Below are 22,504 nucleotides of genomic sequence, written 5' to 3'. Positions count from 1 at the left end.
TTGGAGCTAGACACATATAAAACAAACATCAACTGAATTGATCAAACCATGTATCCATTGAGCATTTACCATCTGAGTTTTTCAGAATCACTTGCCTTGGACACAAAAGCAGCAGAAATCCTTGCCAGTATACCTTCATGATTGATTTTATTTATGGTAAAATGCAAGAGTTTGATCTTTAAGATCAGCATTTCACTCTAAGCTATATTTATGCTTTTAGATTCTTCAAAAAATTTAAATATTAAATAATGAATGCATTTATCATACAATCAAAATAATTTAATAACACTTTAATTCACCAGGTTACATTTCATTCCTTTCTTTTTTTCATTTATCTGCTCCTCTTAAGCAAATGACTATTGTAATGTGTCCCATTAGGGTATTTATTAGCTTTCTGATCTTGGTGATTCTAAGGGTGTTGGAAAATATCTACCTAGGAGTTTATTAGCCTGCTCTTGAGCAAGACTGTTTGATGTCTCTTCTGACTTCAGAAAAAAAAAAAAGGAAAAAATGCATTAAATATAGTTCTTTGAATGTCAAATGGGTATATGATTTTTGAGCTTGCCAAGTGTTAATTGGTCTCTTCCCCACTGATGATACAAATAAAATTCACAGCCAATTAGTTTTCAGTCATGAATCTTTACTCCTTGACAAAGTGAACCACTTTGTTGGAGAGACTAAAAAAAATGAAAAAATTACTAGGATCTCCTCGCTGAAAGTCTTTGCAGGGATCAGCAATCTGTAGGAAATGCTGGGTAAAAATGAGGCTGTGGACACGCATGTTACTCAGGACATGTTTTGGTCTTTAAGGTAGTTTAGTGGAGGCCTTCATTTAGAATTTTAAAAATACAATTAAGGAGACAGATGAACTATTGTAATAAGTGAAATAAAATACTGAATAGGGAAGAGTTGCCTCCTTTCATCACACTAAATCATATTATATATCAGTGTTGGAAGATAAGGTTTTGATGAACTCAGATAAAACAGATATAATCATGTAAAGTCTCTGATGCACTGTTAGAAAGTACCACGGAATGCCAGTAACAGGGCAAAAAATAGTTCCCTTCTTGCAAAATAAAACAAGAAGTTTCCTTAAGAACACTACTTTGAGTCTTTGCATTGACACATGGAGAGATATAAATGGCTGTGAGAGAAAAAATGGAGCTGTTTTCTAAGAGCTTTGCCTAGATTTCTTAATTTACTACTTATAATAATTTGCAAAGAGCAATCAGATGTTTAATCTTGTGGTGGTGAGATCAGCTAACTGAGCCGGCTCCCACCTTTGCTTCAACCTTCAAAAGACTGAAAAACTAAGAGAAAGCTAATAGTAAGTACACTATTAACTATGAAACATTTTTTGAACTATATTGTGTCAATATATTATTTTGCAATTTCATACATAAAGGAGAATTCAAGGCTTATTTTTACAAAAAACCTAAAAACAAAAAACAAATCAGCTGGCTCATATTCAGGCCCCAATTGCAACAACTAAAAAACGCCTCTTTCCACACATGCAATAAAAGAGTGAGAATTCCAAAGGACTCAAGGTAGTTTGGAGGTTAACAAGGACCAACAGGTTAGCACCTATGTATGTCACCTGTCAAACTGAATGTGTTTCTGGGCCCACAGAATACCCAATTAGCTAGGGCAATAGTGTTTGATGTCCATTAGGATGTCTCCTAATAGTCATAAAAGGTAACATTTTTGAGAGCTTAGAGTTATTCGTTAACAAATTAAAATACAATATTAGACAATTTTCCTCAACAAGTATACTCTATGATGGTGAGTGTCTCAAGGAGGGCATGGCACTCCCTTGGGGCCATGTAGGCCTAACCCCCATAGACAGGCATTTTCAAAGGGCACCATATGATTTGGGGCTAATGAAAAACATGGTATGTATCTGATTCGTAATGCTTTATTAATAGTCAATAGGCTTTGTTTTAGCCAAAAAAAAAAAAAAAAAAAAAAAGAAGAGCTTGATGGAAGAAAGCTCATGGTGGGAAACTAATTGACACTTGTTATTTCTCAGACATGTTTTTATTCATGGTATGTAGATCTGGCCTTTGGATTACATCACAGAACAGGAAATATATATGTGGGGTGCATAGGCTCACAGACACACACACACTCTTCTTACACTTTTTGCATATTACCAAGAACAATAATAAAACCGATGGTACTTTATTAAGTCTTATCACCTCTCCATATGATAAGTGCCAGATAAAATAAAGCAATGTTTCTGGTTTCTTGAAAGAGAATGACAAAATTAAACTGAGCTGCCTGTGGCTTTGTCCAGTGGGGCATTCTAATTGACTCCCGAGTCATTAATCAGTTCCCAATCAATCTATTTTGCCAGCAGCAGGCAGTTAGGACTCCATTACCAGACATTCATCATGCCATACCCTAATTCACTGCACCATTAGCCATGGATTAGGCCTCTGTTAGAATAACTAAATGCCACTTGCTAAATGCAAAGAATTTTTGTTACTCACCTCAGCCACTGGGATCCCTTCAGGTGGTCGACACTGGAGCAAGACTTCCTGTTCCAAGGATACCTCCTTTCCCAGGGGTTCCTGCTCAAATGTCTTCCGTAGATCTGGAAAGCACAGGTAGTAAAATACATGACAAAACTAATAATAATTAACATTTATTCATTTATGGAAAACACTATAAAAATGTTCCAGTTTAGCATTTTAGGTGTCTTTGTATTTTTTTTTAACCACACCACATGTTGTCAGTACTACACCATAGTTGGGGTTATTATATTCTGTGTGGTGGAAAACATAAATTCAGAGGCTATTAACTGCTTCTACTTTAATGGAATGCTTTGGAGAACCTAATTTTCAAAATAAGTGAAACTGATTAATTGCATTTCCCTAGTATTGCTTGGTAACCAAATATGGTGATCACATTTTTTATCAAAAGAATCCCATTGTCATGATTCTTACACACACACAGTCTGTTATGTACATACATATTTTTCTCTTCATAATAGATACTATTAAAGTTGTAATAACTCTGAGATCTTTTCATCAATAACTCAAAAGGAAGTTTTTTGTTTCAGAGGGGAAAACAGAATGCTGGAATCCTGAAAGAATGAACATAGCTTCTTGACATGTCTCAAACACAAGGCAAGGAAAAGAGTAACTATGGGGATGAGTCTAGAATATGTAATTATGTAGCCATATGTAATTGTACATATGTAATATGTAATTATGTAGCCATCCTTCAATTAGAAGATTAAATAGTCATTTCTCCCCAAATATACCAACTGTCTAATTACACATTTATATAGTTACAGTTGCTAAAATATGCATTAGACTTTTAAAAATTGTTATAGGTGGAATAAACATGTTAGAAATCAGTTTATCATTTTAGAGCACCTGGGTACCTCAGTCGGTTAAACATCTGACTCTGGATTTTGGCTTAGGTCATGATCTCACAGTTTGTGAGATCACTGAGCCCCACATCGGGCTCTGTGCTGACAGCGTGGAGCCCACTTGGGATTCTCCCTCACCCTCTCTCTCTCTCTCTCTCTCTCTCTCTCTCTGCCCCTCCCCCACATGCACATATGTGCATGCTCTCTCAAAATAAATAAACATTAAAAATAACAAACTATTGATTAAAAAAATCGGTTTATTATTTTAAATGCCAAAGTTAAAAAATAAATGATTCTGCCACAGAGCTTTGAAGCAACATTTATATAAACAAAAAAATATATTAAACATTTTATTTCATACACATACAGTTTCAGCTCCTTCCAATGAAAAGTTATTGGAATTTTGTCCAGTTGATTTTGATTATAAATTAATGCTTCTATCCTTCCATGTCACATCTTTGATAAAGACTTAAGAATCTAAAAGTACCATTTAAGCCTATTGAACTGTGGGTGAAAACCCAAAGACTCTGGAGGTATATTCCTAATGTCTTTCAAGGAGCTATCAGAAAGCACGATCTGGAAGGAAGCACGGACAGAAAAAAAAAATCCATTGTTACAAACTTGCCATTTGTTGAATTTCTCGGCATAAGAAAACCTTCAAAAGTTTAGGGGTTGTGAGAAAATTATGGATATATGTGATCTGAGGTAAGACAAGAGACTCGCCAAACAGTGACAAAATTTCTGTCAGAAGGCCACTTCTGATTTGATTATCAAGAAATTGAGTATATTGCAAAAGTAAACACTTAAAATCCACAGTTATTAGGACTTACAAGTTATCGAAATCATGTCTTTATTTTACATGTAAGAAACATATATATCAAATTACCGAAAGCCTTACAGCAAAATAACCAATGCTACATTAGAACCTTCTGAGACTTGATTTGTACATATTTTGCTATTACAGACATCCCTTTCATCAGACATCTTTTGGTTAATCTGTGTCCTTCCAACACAAACATTAAAAACTTGTTACTCTCTTCTTCTTTTCTTCTCTTTTTTAACTCTTTCTTTTCTTATGTAGTTTCTCTTTGTTTTGGATCTGCATCAAGATAAAAATTTTGGCAAAATGCCAAGTACTAATAAGAATAATAGCAGCGGTGGACAATTTTTATGGGACAAAATGTTCTTGACCAGATATATATTGTTTCTAAAAAAAAATCATTCTGAAAAACTTCCATCTGATGTGGGGTAGGGTGAAAAAATAATGACTGGAATTAGTTCTCAAATTTAAGAACCTATCGACTCTCTTGGTTAAATTAATAAGCATATCACAAAATGAGGGCTTAGAATAAGAATGAGGTACGTATGCATCCAATTAGCTAAAACAAATTATTTTCATATTTAGTATTATATTCTTTGGTACACACTTGCTTAAGTGCTTAAGATGATGATGTGTAAGATAAAAAGACTCAAGACTAAAAAGGTAAGCTGAGATCTACTTGTGAGAGCCTTTCTGCCATGCTAAGCAATGGCAAGCCCTCAAAAGCTTTTAAGCAAAGGAAGGGGATCAGATATCATACTCCCCTCATTGTGACAGACGTGACAGAGGTGGTGGTAAAGAGACAGAAGGTAGTTAGGAACCCATCTGAGTAGAGTAGGAGGAATGACGGGGTCTTGAACTCGGCTAGTGATAGTGCGGAGGAGGAAGAGGAGAAGGAAGAAGCAGATTCTGGAAATAAAAAGATCATACATTTCAGAGACCCAAGTATTTGGAGAGTGCCATGAGGCAAGAATAATAGTATATTCTTAGCTATTGCAATTGTTAAGATGGCACCATCACTAGATGATATAGTACAGAATTAGAAAGGAAAGTGAAGAGAAAGATAGCAATGTACTTGGTACAGGTTCAGTTTGGTGTGTACAGGATATTCAAATGGAAAGTGCAATAAATCCAGATCATGTGTTCTCAGGCTCAGTACTACTGACATTTGGGACTGGATAATTCTCTGTTGTCAGGTTGTCCTGTGCATAGCAAGATACTTAGCAGCATCCTTGGACGTCACCTATTAAAAGCAAGGAGCACCTCTTCCAGCTGTGGTAAAATAAATGCCCACAGACGGATGCCTAATGTCCCCAGTAGGCAAAATCCATCCCAAGTTGAGAAACACTAGAACTTACAAAAAACCTCCTTGTAAGCAATTTGTGCTTTGTTGTCTAGGAGACGACTGAAGCATGGGAAACAGATTACATCACCAGGAGAAAGACTGAGTGCTCAACATACAGGACACCAACATTCAAAAGAAAAGGCTGCCAGCAAAATGACATGGCATGAACAAAGAGGCAAGAGAGAAACCAAACAGTCATGTGTCAGAGGAGCCAAGAGGAGAATAACGTTTTAACAAGATGAGAGGCCAACAGGACAAATGCAGGGAAGGATTCAGAAGGGTGAAGAAGCCACTGGTTTGGGACATTTAGGCGTGAATGGCAAGTGAAAGCCAAGCTGGGTTGAGGGGTGCACGGGAACTGGCAATATGACCATCATGAGAACCTACTGCTCTTTTGCAAAAATTTTATGATGACAGAAGTCAGCAGCACCATTAAGAGGAAATGGGTTTGAATGCAGCATGCTGTAATTCTTAGGATATGGTGTAGTTTTTGGCATGGTTTTCAAATTCCTGCCATATGAAGGCACTTCTTAGGAGGATCCCTGTTTCTTAACTGAGAATGGTGACCACACATCAGAGGCACATCCTTCGAGAGACAGGTTTAACTGAGCCATCATTGAATACCTTGTAATTATTTCATTTTAATGGTTTGGCTTTAAACTCCATATAAATTTTATGTAATTTCTAAAATGATCTCTCATTTAACCCCCCACGAGGCAATACTTCTTCCTGCAAAATCCTTTTAATTTCTGCCATAAACCCTCTTTTCTAGCTCTCAGGTTGTGTAATGAGCATAGAATATATTGTGGTTGTCCAGGAATGCAGCTGCTCACTTCTGGATGCCTCTGCAAGGGGAGGGTGGGTAACGTTTTAAGCATATCCTTTATCATTTGCAGAGATGTGATAGAAGGCAGGCTGGATGCCTTGCAGGCAGAGAGAACACAAGGGTGACGAATGAATAAGCATGAAAAACGGACATTTGTCAGCCAGGAATTAGATGTAAAACAGAACAGTTCAGAATAATGTGGGTATTCCTGTCAGGAAAAGAGATGAATTTCTGCCCTTGGAAGACCTTTAGGATTCTACATTTCTGTTTTCTTTCCATTAGTTCTGCTGATAGTAAAATAAGTATAAAGTCCTTTCATTATAATCTAGATTACTTTTGCAAAGTCAACTTGGCCTACCTCCGATTTAGTCGTCGATTCCAGCGATTAAAAGAAAAACCAGCTTTGTCATATGCATGCATTCTGAGAGATGTTTACTTAAGAGCATGAATATTGGCTTACTAAATCCATACAGCAAAATCCAATTAGCAGATGTAGAATCAGACTTGAAACTATATGGATTTCTATTTACCATTTACACAGTAATCAAAGAAAGCCTTTCAGAACCCCTACATGCATGGGCACATACGACGTCTCATTTTCTATTGTAGAATCTTGACGCTTTCAATGATTTTTTTTCTTTTGCAAAATAATACTACTGTGGTTACGAATTATTTATGAAGTGGAATACACTAATTAATGGCATTCTACAAATATGAACTCTGCTTTTTGGCAATGTGGTGAACAGAAATGAAGACTAACTGGGAGTTCGAAGACTGGGCCTTTCCCTTTCCTCATTTCTAAAATAAAAATAAATGTATGGATGCTTCTGAAGGTCTCTTTTGCTATATAAAAAGGCCAATGATTGATTAGATTAACATTTTAAATATGTGTTTGAGGGGAAAAAGGTTTTCCTGTGTTGAATAAAATACTTCTTGGTTGTGATGGATTTTTAAGGAGCTATACCAATGACTAGTATCTAAAAGAAACAATAGGAGAAATCATTTTTAAATAATAGAGGAGTTGGCGAATCTTTGAAGACAACAGCTTATAATTTTCCCTCAGAACAATTTTCATGGAATTTTTGGATACTTGGATCTATAGGTATAGCTAAGAGAAAACAGGGAAAATGATAGGTTCCAGATGATTCAGTATTAAAAATACCAGAAAGTTCTTTATACACATCCAAGGAAGCAATCATAAAAGCCAACTAAAATTAAAACTTGGATGATTGTAAATGCATTGAGAATAACTTTGACAAAAGTAATTTTCTGTCTCCATGGAGAGATGGGGAGGGGAATGCCTACCCAAAATAGCATGTAAGAAAGCCCCATCATGTCAATGTGCATATTTATGGAAGGGGCAGAAAATCACATCTCCATCCCTTGAGCATCTCTGCCTGACACTCCAAAAAGGGGGAGTAATGCCTACGACTGAAAAGTCAAGGTTGCACAGGCCATTTTTGAGTATAATGCATCACACTACCATCTAAACACCTGTGAGCCCCACTGATTTTGAAAGGAAACCGAAAGAAAATATCAGCAAGAGATGTTCCTATAGTGTCTGAGTAGGCAGGTTGCTGATACTGTTTTTTTTTTTTTAAAGATGACTATGTCCTTACTCTAAGTTTTTTTTAATTGTTGATATTTCTTAAAAAATATTTATTTCCTCAGCAATATTACTTCATTGTACAGAAAGATTCATTAGAATAAAATATTTTTAATTTATTTTTTATTTATTTTTTGAATAAAATATTTTTTAAAAGACAGATCTTGGCAATGTGGTAGACTGACACTATGAAGTCAAGAGTTCTCCATAATTTGGCTATTGTGGATAGATAGCACAGGGGACATGTGCCCCTATGAATCAGCACTCCTGTATCCTTTGGATAAATTTTTAGTACTACTAAGTCGTAGGGTAATTCTATTTTTAATTTTTTGAGGAAGCTCCGTACTGTTTTCCAGAGTGGCTGCACCAGTTTGCATTCCCACCAACAGTGCAAGAGGGGTCTCCTTTCTCTACATCCTCGCCAACACCTGTTGCTTCCTGAATTGTTAATTTTAGTCACTCTGGTGTAGGTGGTATCTCAATGTGGTTTTGATTTGTATTTCCCTGATGATGAGTGATGTTGAGTATCTTTTCATGTGTCTCTTAGCCATCTGGATGTCTTCTTTGGAAAAGTGTCTATTCGTATTTTCTTCCCATATCTTCACTGGATTATTTGTTTTTCGGGTGTTGAGTTTGGTAAGTTCTTTATAGATTTTTGATACTAACCCTTTATCTGATATGTCATTTGCAAATATCTTCTTCCATTCCATTGGTTGCCTTTTAGTTTTGTTGTTTGTTTCCTTTGCTGTGCAGAAGCTTTTTATATTGATGAGGTCCCAATAGTTCATTTTTGCTTTTATTTTCCTTGCCTTCAGAGACATGTCAAGTAAGAAGTTGCTGCGGCTGAGGTCAAAGAGGTTGTTGCCTGTTTTCTCCTGTAGGATTTTGATGATTTCCTGTCTCACATTTAGCTCTTTCATTCATTTTGAATTTATTTTTGTATAAGGTGTGGTGTAAGAAAGTGGTCCAGGTTCATTCTTCTGTATGTTGCTGTCCAGTTCTCTCAACACCATTTGCTAAAGAGACTGTCTTTTTTCCATTGGATATTCTTTCCTGCTTTGTCAAAGATTAGTTGGCCATACATTTGAGGGTCCATTTCTGGGTTCTCCATTCTATTCCATTGGTCTATGTGTCTGTTTTTGTGCCAATATCATACTGTGTTGATGATTACAGCTATAGTACAAGCTTTGTAGTCTGGCATTGTGATGCCTCCAGCTTTGGCTTTCGTTTTCAATATTACTTTGGCTATTGGGGGTCTTTTGTGGTTCCATGAAAATTTTAGGGTTGTTTGTTCTACCTCTGTGAAAGATGCTGGTGCTATTTTTATTGGGATAGCATTGAATGTATAGATTGCTCTGGGCGGCACTGACATTTCAACAATATTTGTTCTTTCAATCCATGAGCATGGAATGACTTTCCATTTCTTTGTGTCTTCAATTTCTTTCATAAGCTTTCTACAGTTTTCAGCATACAGATCTTTTACCTCTTTGGTTAGATTTATTCCTAGGTATTTTATGGTTCTTGGTGCAACTGTAAATGGGATTGATTCCTTGATATTTCTTTCCGTTGCTTCATTATTGGTGTATAAAATGCAACTGATTGCTGTACATTGATTTTACATCCTGTGACTTGGCTGACTTCATGCATCAAGTTCTAGTGGTTTTTTTGGTGGAGTCTTTCAGATTTTCCATGTAGAGTATCATGTCATCTGCGAAAAGTGCAAGTTTGACTTCTTTACCAATTTGGATACATTTTATTTCACTTTGTTGTCTGATTGCTGAGGCTAGGACTTCAAACACTATGTTAAACTATATTGGTGAGGGTGGACATCCCTGTCATATTCCTAATCTCAGGGAGAAAGTTCTCAGTTTTTCCCCATTGAGGATGATATTAGCTGTGGACCTTCCATATATGGCTTTATGATGTTAAGGTATGTTCCTTCTATCCCGACTTTCTTGAGGATTTTTATTAAGAAAGGATGCTATATTTTGTCAAGTTCTTTTTCTGTATCTATTAACAGGATCATCTAGTTCTTACCCTTTCTTCCATTAATGTGATGAAACGTCCATCAACTGATGGATGGATAAAGAAGATGTGGAAGATACATATCTATATATCTGTATCTATATCTATATCTATCTATCCATATACATACAATAGAATACTACTTGGCAATGAAAAAGAATGAAATCTTGCCATTTTCAACAATGTGGATGAAACTGGAGGGTATTATGCTAAATGAAAAGTCAGAAAAAGACAGGTATCATATGTTTTCACTCACATGTGGAATTTGAGAAACTTAACAGAAGACCATAGGGGAAAGTAAGGAAAAATAAATTACAAACAAAGGAGGCAAAACATAAGAGACTCTTAAATATAGAGAACTAAGGGTTGATGGAGGTGGGGGTTAGGGGAGGTGGGGAAAATGGGAGATGGGCATTGAGGAGGACACTTGTTGGGATGAGCACTGGGTGTTGTGTTTAAATGATGAATTACGGGAATCTACTCCCGAAGCCAAGACTACACTGTATACACTCTATGTTAGCTAACTTGACAATAAGTTATTTAAAAAAGAAATACATATCTTCTGCTTTTTTAAAACACCATGCATTCCTAATTTATATTAGGAAAACTAATGACTGATTTTCCAATAACAAAGCATCCGTTACCTAAAAAAAAAAAAAAGAGAATTCTCCAATGGGTAAACTTCAATAGTCTATTCTGGTGGGAATGAAAATCCTTAAATTCCACAGAATAATAATAAGATAAATGAAATATTGCATTATTACTGTTGGTTGTTTCATTTCTTTTATACCTCATAGAGTTTTGTGAATATTAAAAGACATATTGAATGTGAGAAGTTTTCGAAAGATTATAAAGCACAGAACATGTAATAAATTATAACAATTTCTATTATTAATACTCAGAGAGGTCTGAAATGAAAGATTATTACTCATATGAGTAAATTTTCAGCATGTCGTTTTCTTGCATACTTTAGCCATATTGTCTATAAACTACAGTATCTAATATTCCTTATTGTCTTTTGGAATTTAAGGTTTATTGCTATGTTTTTCAAACTTATGTGTCATGTCCCCTTAAAGAGTTATGAGATCAATTTAGCGGATTGAAAAACAACATTAAAGATATGAAACCGAATGAACAGAAAATACCAAGATGTATCATACATAGTATTATGTGTGTATATATGTATATACATATACATATACCCACACACAAACACACATATATATCTGTGTGTATTTCTATGTGTAAGAAGACCATGATATAAATATATTTTTTATGGTAGGTCACTGTGAAAATCTGAAAGTTCTGGGAGGCAAGATAACACTGTAGCTAAGAGCAGAGTCTGCGTAGAGAAAACTGGGTTCAGAGCCAGCTGTGTGACCTTGAGCACACTGTTTAACCTTTCCTTGCCTTAGTTTCTTTAGCCGAAAAATGGGCATAATAATTACTATATTATAGGTTATATAGGAAGACCTATAAAATCTTAACATCGTGTGTGCCTGGGATATATGTGCCCAAAAGATAATATTCCCCCACCCCACCTTTCCCCACTGTATTAGCAAATTTATTACACTACACAGGTATTAGGTATTATCATTACTAGTCAAAATAAATATAATCAAGTGAGACAAAAAATTGATGAGTGTGACGGGCTAATTATTGAAGATGATATTTCACAAAGAGAAATCCAAGGACTGCCATTCTGTGCTTGATAACAGTGCAGATTTCATCTCAGGTTGGGCCTTGGAAATCTACACTTTTAAATGGTCCCACAGGTGTGTTTTATACACAGCACTTAAATATGTGAACCACTTAATGACTGACTGTTGATTATTTATGGAGCACCCATGATACGTATGGTGCTGGGCTAGATCTTGTAGGCAGCAGGAGGGAGGCTTTGGGAGGTTGTGGAAACCAAGCAAACTTGCTTCTGCAGTGTGGTTCTTACCACCTGGTTCTTAATGGTCCCTCTGCTGGTATTTCCAGAGTGTCAGCAGCAGAAAGCTTTTGTATAGGCTGATCAGCTTTTGAAATTTCACATGTATCTAGGGACCACGCAGGTGACAATAAATGATAGAAAGTGAGGCACAGAATTTTTTTTTTCTTGAAACATGATGCCTACCCGGGCTATCTTTCATTTCTAAATTTTAATAGTGACAAGAATACAAAACCAATCCACTTTACTTTTTGCTCTTGCTACTCAAGCAGTAAGTTGCATGTTGCCATAAAGGAATGCAGACTCGGGCCCACAGGCCCCATATTTCATTGGTAACAGAAGCTGGTAATGCCAGTCATTATGTGAGCTTTTTTCCTAATCCTATAGGTTGTTAACTACTTAAAATTTATCAAGAATTCTTGCGTGGCCGAACTGAGTATTTTGAGGGCCGAACCGAGAAGTTGGTAAGCTATATTGGGCCTATGAACTGCCACTTTGAGACGTTGGTCTAGCAAATTCAGTGGTGAGTGTGTCAAAGTTAACTTAATGTTTCTTGCGGCTTCTTTCTTACCTCAGAGACAATCCTCTGGATTTCTCCCCATAGCTCTTCTTCCTTCTGACTCTCAGATGCTTAACCAAGAAACAGACCTTGGTGGGCAGAGCTGTTTCTGTTAGTAGGATTCCATATATAACATTTTCCGAATTCACATTGTATAATTATTAATTTATGTTCCCTTGTGTACTTTCAGAAATAATGTTAGGCAATAAATGTTAGGATTTCAGAATATTAAATAAATGAAAACGATTCCATTTTAAATAAATGGAAACTATTAGCACATGAGTCAGGAGAAGCAAGAGGTTTCTTGATGGCTGGAAAGACACTTTGTAATTATTTCTGTAATTTTTGATGACTACATAGGATAAATATGTTCCCACATTCTTTTCTGAACCAGTGTCTTCATTGTTATGGTTGCTATGTAAACAAAACCCTGAATCTCTTTCAGGTAAGTAGGAACGTGTCCAGAGTGGTTATGATTTCTTCTCAGCTCTTGTTCTTTAGAGTAGAAATAGCAAACGTTCGGCACCAGTGCCTTCCATGACAGTGTAAGTCATTATATTCTTTTCTCTGGAGTCTGGATTTAGCCTCACTTAGCTTCCCCAGCACAGAAACCTGGGAGGTTACAACTAAGCAGGAGTTACCATTCAAGATATGTTGCAATTTGCATTCCCAACTGAGAGTTCACTACACAAAACTTTCTGATATGGGGTGTGTCTGCATAGTTATAGCCATCTTTCTAGCAGATATTACATCACTGTTAAATTTCACTTTATTTTTTTATTTAGTAAAAAAAAGGTCTTTTTAATGTTTGCTTGTTTATTTATTCATTTATTTAGAGAGGGAGAGAGACAGAACTCGAGTGGGGGAGGGGCAGAGAGAGAAGGAGACACAGAATCTGAAGCAAGCTCCAGGCTCTGAGCTGTCAGCACAGAGCCTGACGTGGGGCTTGAACTCACGAACCATGAGATCTGACCTGAGCCGGAGTCAGTCACTTAGCTAACTGAGCCACCCAGACCCCCTCACTTTATTTTTTTTAATATTTATTTATTGATTTTGAGAGAGGGAGAAAGAGAGAGCACATGAATGGGGGAGGAGCAGTGAGTACAGAACCTGATCCGGGGCTCAATCTCACAAACCTTAAGATCATGACCTGAGCCGAAATCAAGAGCCAGAGGCCTAACCTACTGAGCCACCCAGGTGCCCCAAGTTTCACTTTAAGAAGATAAAGTAAATAATCCCAGCCAATTAAATGCTATTTTATTTTTTCATTTTAAAAATTCTTTAGGGTCAAATATATCTCGGTGCTTGGTGCTTAGTACATAGGAGATCCTTAAAAAATGTTGAATTAAAATCAATTTCCAAAATAATCTGGTAAACCCGTTTACTGAAGATCTGGAAACAATTTCTCTTATGGTAACTATACAAACTCTTCGAAGTTACACAGTTCAACCCCCTTACTTTATAGATAATACATCTAAAACCCTCAGAGGTTAACTTCCTTGTTCAAGTTCAGCAGCTATTTATAAGCAGGCTACCCCATTATGTAGGTCTGTTGAAGGAGGAGTACTACATAATGCTTGCATTTATTTCTTACAGAAATGACCACAAATTTACTGGCTTAAAATACCCAAAATTTATTTTCCCATAGTCTGGAGGCCAGCAATGTGAAATCAGTTTCACTGGGCCACAATGAAGGAGACAGTAAAGCTGTACTCCCTCCAAAAGTTCTCTGGGAGACTCCAAAGCTTGCCTCTTCCAGATTCCGTGGCTGCCAGCATTCTTGGTTTGTAGCAGCATCGCTCCAGTCTCTGCTTCTGCAATCCCATGGCCCCTCCTCTTCTATCTGTGTCAAATATTTCTCTATCTTTCTCTTATAGGGACCTCTGTGATGGCAGTTAGGGCCCACCTGGATAATCCTGGATAACCTCTCCCTTTCAGGATGCTTAAGCACATCTGCAAAGAGTCCTTTTCCATGTAAGGTAAGGTTTACAGGTTCCAGGGACTAGGACCCTGATGCCTTTGGGACCATTATCCAGCCTACCACAGGGGTTATGAGTGTGCAGCTTGGATCCACCTGCCTGACTTTAATCCTGGTCCTGTGTGTTCAGAGATTTATGTGCTTTTGTTTATTCACCCCTAGAATGAGAATAACTACAGTACTTATCTCACAGGGTTATTGTGAAGATCAAATAAAGTAATACACGTAAAAACCCTTAAGAGGACACTGCTATTACCTAAAAGCCCTCTACAAATGTCCTCACTCAGATATCCATTCCATCCAGCCCCAGCTGTCAAACTTTGATAGAGTTCCTGCTTATACTGATATTTAATTAAATAAATAATAATTTGTTTATTTACGTATTTATTTATTTCTACCAAGAAGCCATACTCCAAGTATCAGAATTAAACTTCTTGCCTCGCAGACTGAGCAAGTCTTGACAAAGCAGCTCTCGATCTAGAGAAACTCTGTGCTTAGAAGAGGTCCATGTTGCAGATACCTGTTATACTTTCTGACCATCTTTTGTACCTTCTGACACAGGTCTGTCTTCGCATCAAGCAAATATAGCTGATTTACTATGATTCACATTTTCATACAATTAATTCTTTTACATGTTGGAAGAACAGAGAGGTGCTGAACCTTTTTTTTTTTTTTTTTTTTTACTTTTGAAAAATTTGTTTTAATGTACTTTCAAAGTGCTCCTCTAGTGAATAAGATAATTCTGTGGTCACATATAGTCATAATACTTATGCTCTTAGAAGGAAAAGAAGTATCTTTCTTCCAATAATGATAAAAGGCACTAATTATGTTGTCATAGTAGAGTACCACTTATGCTTAAATCACCAACTCTGGCTGTTAATGGGAAGTAAGTGCTGTGAACTGACCAGTACAGCATATTTTGAGAGAACTAGATCAGTCTTCTGAGCTTTGGACACTTATTAAAAGTAACAAATGCCAACCTTAAGGCCATACAGCCCTAAAAAGTTTGCCATGGTTTTCTTTTTCAGGAGTAGATTATCTTATCTTGGCTAGAATTTTTAAAAAATCATGATTTTTTTTTATACATATATTTAGCAACTCTTACCATGATTTTTAAATGTAAGGGACACAATGTCTACAAAATATGAGATGAAGTTCTCTTTCCCACTTGCCTTTTCTTCTCAAATATTGTAAAAGATAAAACAAAACAAACAAAAACCAACAAACCAACATAAACTATATGAAGTTTCATCTATAATTAGGTTGAAAAGTCAAGCATTGTCACAAGTGTGTTTAAAATTCAGATTCACCATTTCCTAAATAAGTGACTTGGTCAAGTGAGCTAAGGCTTCCTACTCATAGGACTACTGGGGGCTTATATCAGAGTTTTATTTTGTAACCTATTTTTTAAAAAAGTAATGTTTTTGACAACCTTTAGGAATTGACCGCGAACACTTTCATAATACTTCAATCCAGGGACAGAGGTTGGAATGATCTTTAAGGAAATCAGCAGAAGGATTATCTTGGCAATGTCTTTAGTTTTACCCAGGGATGGCTATCCCTTACTGCACTGAGGTCATTTAAACAGAGAAATCCTAAGTGCACAAATTCCCTGCAGAAGGGAAACATAATTTCAGCCATTCTTCTTTATTTCTTGGCTTTGGGGCATTTATAGAATAAACATATTGGTATTCAGTTTTGCTAAAGCGTTTTTTAAAAAATAAATATTTTAGAGCTAGAGCTCCAAATGACATCCATTACAGAGAAGAGGAAGGGAAAAACCCATACAAGCCACTCTTTTATATTCACACTGCATCTTTAGTTTTAGAAAAAAAATGATTATATGCCATCACAATATTTTTTAAGGTATGTCTTAGGGATAAATAATAAGAAACATGCCAACTTTATGGATGAGGAACCAGACATATCAAAAAGTTAAGGCTCTTTTCTCAGAGTACAAAGAAATGAATGCAATGATTGCAGACAAGCTTTTCTTGCAAATAAGCAGTTTAGCCGTAAACTTCCCTTTTCATACAGCATAAAACATTACTTTAATGGCACATTTTAGTCCAGTGGGTTGCCAGCCCTGCCTATAACACATAGATAGCTAATTTCTCCCAAAATGTAACTTATGAGACAGTGTTCTATCAACTGGTCGTCTACCTCTCAGAATAAACATGAGCCTTGAATGTCTATGGGTTTGTGGGGCCTCTACGAATCTTGGGAATTTCTGTCCAAATACAATAGAAAGTATGCCTGGAAAAACATAGACTGATGAAATCAGGTATGTGTTACAGTTTTTAATCTTCACATGGGGACCACGTGATGAACTATTTAATAAAACAGTTGAGATTTATATGGAACAAGAAGAAATTTATTGTTAAAGATTTCCCTCTCACTATCTAAAAAAATCTAAATTGTGCAGTTAATCTTCTCTAATTCAAAGTCTGGCCTCTGTGACTTATCATTGGCTCATTAGGGTGCTTAAATGATTGCACAATGGATCATATCAAACCACAGTTCAGAACTGAATGTTAGGAAACAAGCTATTTATTTTGGTGTGCAGGCAAACCTGCTGGGCTATATTAAGATGCTTGGTGTTAGGCTACCAGATTCTGTCATGGTATAACCTAAATCTTTCAGAACACCTGGTTCAAGACATGTGTTATTTGGCTAAATAACTATAATTTAGTATAATTTAGTTTTGTTTTCTGCCGAGGAGACAGGTTGGAAATGGAAAAGTAACATATAAGGACACAAGCAATGGCTTCTGTGTATATAAACCAACGCAATAATTCACAAGAGTACATATATTTAATTAAAGATACTGCTCCCCCACACCATAGAAATTTTAATTAATGAATTCCCTTAAGAGACATATTGAATTCCTACCCTGTGCCAAGCATCACTGTAGGCATTTTGAATTCCTCAGTGAATAAACCCAACAAAAATCTTTGCCTGTGTGAATCTCACTTCCTAAGGGGGTGAGGGAGATAGACCACAACCCGCTAACATAATAAATAAGCAAGTATATAGTAGATGAGAATTCAGTAAGTGCTACGAAGAAAATAAGTAAGTACAAAAATGTGATGGAGGCTTGCAGGGGGAGCACAGAGGCAATCACTTCAGTCTATCGGATGTCCTTGGATTACTTGGGTGAGAAAACATTTTTACTAAAAGAACATATCATTAGCATTGAACAACATCATCACTTTGTCGCATCTTATGCTTTCAGTGTAATTCAGTTTCATTCCATTTATTTATGTCTTCAGTTACTTAGCACCAACCATTTGCAAAGCACTATTTTTAGGCATTGGGGCCACAGTGATAAAGAAAATAAAGTGCCTGATATTGTGCAGCTTATATTCTGGTGGTGGTGACAGTCAACATAAAAGCAAACAAATACTGATGAAGAGAAACACCCTCAAGAAAAAGAAAGCAGGTTTGGGACAGAGTTGGAGTCCGTGGATTTTAGGTAAGTTGGTCAGCGTTGACCCCAGTGAAGAGAAATCTGAATGAAAGAAGAAAGTGGGCCCCATTTGAGAGTTGAGGAAGACTCTTCCAGGTGGTAAGGAACAGATATTACAAATAGCTTATATTTGAAATGAGTGTATTGCACTCAGGAAACAAGGAGACTGGTGTGGTTGGAGTAGACCAAGCAATGGAGAGAGAGAGGGGAACCGAGGCCTTATTACACTTCTGCACTAAATAATAGCGAGCTTCTGACATTATGCCTATGGAAAAAAAGACAGTTTTGTGAACTACTACCTGACATAAACATTATTGTCCTCCCCTCTCCTATTTGTACCCAGGGTGTTCATTAAAGCCTGGACTCTGTCCAGCTGGTCAGACCAACTTCTCCATATACCAGCTGTGAACTCAGGCAGGACTTTATAATCTCCCTTTGTTGTCAGTTTTCTCATCTGTAAAATAGTGATTAGTATACCTGTCACATAGGATTGTTCCAAGGACTGAATGAGCTAGTCCATGTGAGTGTTGGTCAAAAGGTATAGACTTTCGGTTACAAATGAATACGTTCTAGGGATATTTTTCTGCAGCATGGTGACTACAGTTAATCACATTGTATTATGTATTTGAAATTTGCTGAGAGAATTGACTTTAAGTACTTTCACTAAAAAAAAAAAAAAAAAAAAAGATAACCATGTAAGGAGAAAAATAAGATGATTGAAACAGTGCCACCATTTTTATCGTTATTCTATAGTACTTCTGTCCAGTACCGGTTGCATGGGGCTATCAAGCAATTGATGTGGGGCTAGTCTTAATGCAGAAGTTCTATAATTGTGAACACATCCGATCTCAAAGATCCTTGGACAATGCTGTTCTGTATAGCATGCTAGACACTACAGACTCATAAATATGAACAAGGCTTGGTCCAAACCCACAGGTGGTCACAAGGTGGCTCTGATCTCAGAGAAAAGGACAAGGGAGCTATGAGAGACAGCAGAGAGGGCCAACCTAATCCTCCTTAATTCTTCCCAGGAACTATCAAATTCCAATCTGTAGCCAGTGGCCTTTGTGATTTATTGGTTTGCACACAGAATAAAGAAGACATTCTTAGGAACCATCCTGCCACTCCCAGGAAGACGGATTCTCTGTGCACATAAATCCACTGTAACTCCTGAATTGTAGGGGAAGGGTGACCATATGGAGTGTCCCTCCATCCTCAGGCAAGGGGGAAAATTACAATCTAACTGTATGTGAATTGGCAGGGAATTTCGTCCTCTAGGATTGAGAACCAAGGCCTGAGACACGACGTTGTAAACCAAGAAGATACTGTTTAGTTTTTAATGTTAACTTAGTATTGGTAAGTTTCAAAATGCACAAATAAAGTTCAAATCATTATGTCTGTTGTTATGAACACCTATTATCATTCACTGAGCATTTGTTTTGTGTCTGGCACTATTCCAGATGCTTTACAAGTTTATCTAATTTAATCTTGAAATAACCCTATCATTTGCATTTCACGGTTGATGAAACTAAGGCTCAGAGAGGTTAAGTCATGTGACCAAGGTCATATTAGTAAGTGATGGAACTAGGATTTGAACGTAAGTCAGCCTGGGTCCAAAACCTGTGCTCTAACTAGTCCACTGTGCTACTGACACTATTATCCCTCCCCACTAACAACAACAACAACAAACACATCCCCAACAATCACCACAGCAAAACAGCAGCCTTAGTGAAATCAAGACCTATCCCAAAGAATGACAGTGTTTGTTAACATTTTGCCTGAATTACGGTCCTGCCTTAATACTAGGAATTTTCCCATTGGCTTTATAAAAAGAGGCTGGAAGAAACGACCTAATGAAACTGGTAGCTATCTTACCATAAAGGCTCCTTGGATAGTTACTACAGTGTCCGTTTGAGGTCTCTCAGAAGAAAGTCCTCTCTTTGCAATGGAAGCCACAGCTCCCACATAAGACCTCAGCCCTCCAGTAAATGTGCACGATTCTAGAGCAAGCATGTCATGTTCTCAGCTCATGCCTGGCTAAATTCTAACTCTTAGGTTTCCTTTTTTTGCCCCTCTGTCTTAATTGTGTCACAAATCAGCTTTATATTTTATATAGTTTGAATAAATAAAATATTATAAGCAGATAAACAGAGCCAATATTCATTCCTGCTTTAGAAACTTCTGAAAATAGAGCTTTTTAATGAAAGAATGATGAGCCTCTCCATCGTATACGTGAGTATACTTCTAATTAGGTGAGAGGTAACTGCATTTATTTAACCTTAGCATCACAGTTATCTCTGTCGGAGATAAATTTAAGCTTTAATTGCAGTTTATGTGATGGCCATCTGTCAAATACTACTGGGCAAAGCCCCACAGCTCATTTGAAACAGGGCAAACTAGAAAATTTGCAAGTTTGTGCAACCATTAGCACAAACTCACATTGTAGGAATCAGCCCTGACAGAGATCACCGAAATTTAACCCCTCCTTTTTTAGTATCATAAAAAAATCTACATGAATAAATCTTTACATGTTGGATGGTCGTCCTCGGTCACACACATATGAATTCAGTAAAATATGGAAGTACAGGCAAACCGCTCTTCAGTCTTATTGCATGAAGATGAAAAGGTGTTATGGGCAAATTAACCTCTTACTAGAACAGTTTGTTTGGTTATTATTTGAAAATGTCAAATTATATTTAGTGAAGTTTGTATAATATGTTGCAAAGAAAGATGGGGTTCTTACAGATATTTAATATTTATGTGGAGAATAGGGACATACATATAGAGTGTGTGTGTGTAATAATATATATATACATACGACATATACATATATCGTGTACTATGACATGACGTATATATATTTGTACATACATATGAAATTGGCACAAGATATTCATCACTTGGAACTATGCAGTCCTTAAACTTCAGCTTCTAGCCAAGCCAATTTAATATGGAATATAAATTGGCAATTTTAAATATTTATTGTAACTGATATTAATGAACACATACCAATGAAAGATAAAGATACAGTCATATCATTGTGTTGCTTTTGATTGTAATTATAAGCTAACTTTGTTGGGTTTCTTTTATATATATTTATTTATTTTGGGGAAAGTGCAAGTGGGGTTGGGCAGAGAGATGGGGATCTGAAGAGGGCTCTGTGCTGACAAGCTGACAGCAGTGAGCCTGATGTAGGGCTTGAACTCACGAACTACAAGATCAGGACCTGAGCCAAAGTGGGACACTCAACCGACTGAGTCACCCAGCTGTCCCTAGAAGCTAACTTTGAATTCATTTAAATATTTGACCAAAACAATTAGTTTCTTATTTCCTTTAAAAATGTTTGAAACTACCTTTTTTCTTCATGATTAATAAAGTATTCAAGATTTGTGGCAGATGATTGCAGTGGATATGGGGTATGCCACTGAGACCCCTTTTTAGGACTGATCCCACCCATTGGGAGTGTTGCCCTCAGCTGCTGAAAGCTGACTTGACCCAGGACACACAAGCGGGTAGGGGCCCACATCCATGGACTAGTCTATGTGGAGGAATAAAGCCCCACTAACCCCCTATATCTCACGGTGGGGCAACTCTAAAGGGCCATTTGAGCTCCAGAGCTCCCTATGGGGCCATCCTTTGTCCCGAAGTTCAAGTCCCCCTTCTGCTCAATCCTACTGCCCACATATCTCCACCAGTATTGTCCCGAAGAGTACTCTTTAACACCCTCTCTGTGTGCATGTCCCTATCCCAGAATCTACTTCACAGAGAATCCACAAAAGACAGAGGAAAATCTCCATAGATATGCTCAGAGAGGAAAGATTAATGTATAGCATTTTAATAAACTTCACCGGGAGATTTTTATTAACAGTTTTAATTCAACAAAATTTATTAAACATCTATGATGTTCTAGGCGTTAGGCTAAGCACAAAAGATATAAAGTCAAGCAAAACTGAATTAAGCAGAATTTATCTCAAAGAACTTGCTGGCATGAAACACAGACATTCCAACCAGTGAATATAATTTAATTGAGACAAGCCTTGTGTTAAGAGAATGGGCAAAGTGTTCTGAAGGTATAAGAGAAAGGGATGCCTGTCTCTCTGGAGACCCAGGAGACAGGAAAGAGTTCATGAGGACGTCTGAAACAAACTCTTCAAACATCTCTTGAATCATTCTTTCCTCTCTTTCTCTCACATCTCACATCCAACGTTTCAACAAAAGCTATTACCTCTGCCTTTAAATGTAAAATAGTCCTCCCTGTCCACCATTCTGCTTTCTGAGGTTTAAGTTACCCACCGTCAACTGCAGTCGAGGAGCGGTTGTTCCCTTTTCTGACTTATCAAGAGAAGGCTGACAGTAGACTAATACCACATCACGACACCTGTGCTGTTCATCTCCTGACGCAGGCATTTTATCACCTCGCATCGTCACAAGAAGGAGAAGGACAGCACAATGAGATATTTTGAGAGACAGTGCATGCTCATAACTTTTCTCATAGTATATTGTTATCATTTTTCTTTTTTAAAAAATGTTCATTTCTTTTGAGAGAGACAGTGTGAGTGGA

General features: G+C 36.9%; 1 protein-coding gene across 2 annotated transcripts in view; it reads right to left on the bottom strand.

Annotated features, from left to right (window-relative positions):
- The window catches only part of UNC5C (unc-5 netrin receptor C), a 356,763-nt gene that overhangs the window by 100,407 nt on the left and 233,852 nt on the right, over nucleotides 1-22,504 (bottom strand). For both annotated transcript variants that reach the window (XM_027061127.2, XM_027061134.2), the window contains exon 4: nucleotides 2,493-2,596. In XM_027061127.2, the coding sequence (XP_026916928.1) occupies nucleotides 2,493-2,596 (104 nt within the window). The remainder of the gene's footprint in view (nucleotides 1-2,492; nucleotides 2,597-22,504) is intronic.

Source organism: Acinonyx jubatus, chromosome B1, assembly GCF_027475565.1.
Source record: "Acinonyx jubatus isolate Ajub_Pintada_27869175 chromosome B1, VMU_Ajub_asm_v1.0, whole genome shotgun sequence".
Taxonomy (NCBI): domain Eukaryota; kingdom Metazoa; phylum Chordata; class Mammalia; order Carnivora; family Felidae; genus Acinonyx; species Acinonyx jubatus.
Note: the sequence above shows the minus strand (reverse complement) of the source record. Positions and strands in the feature narration are given on the sequence as shown.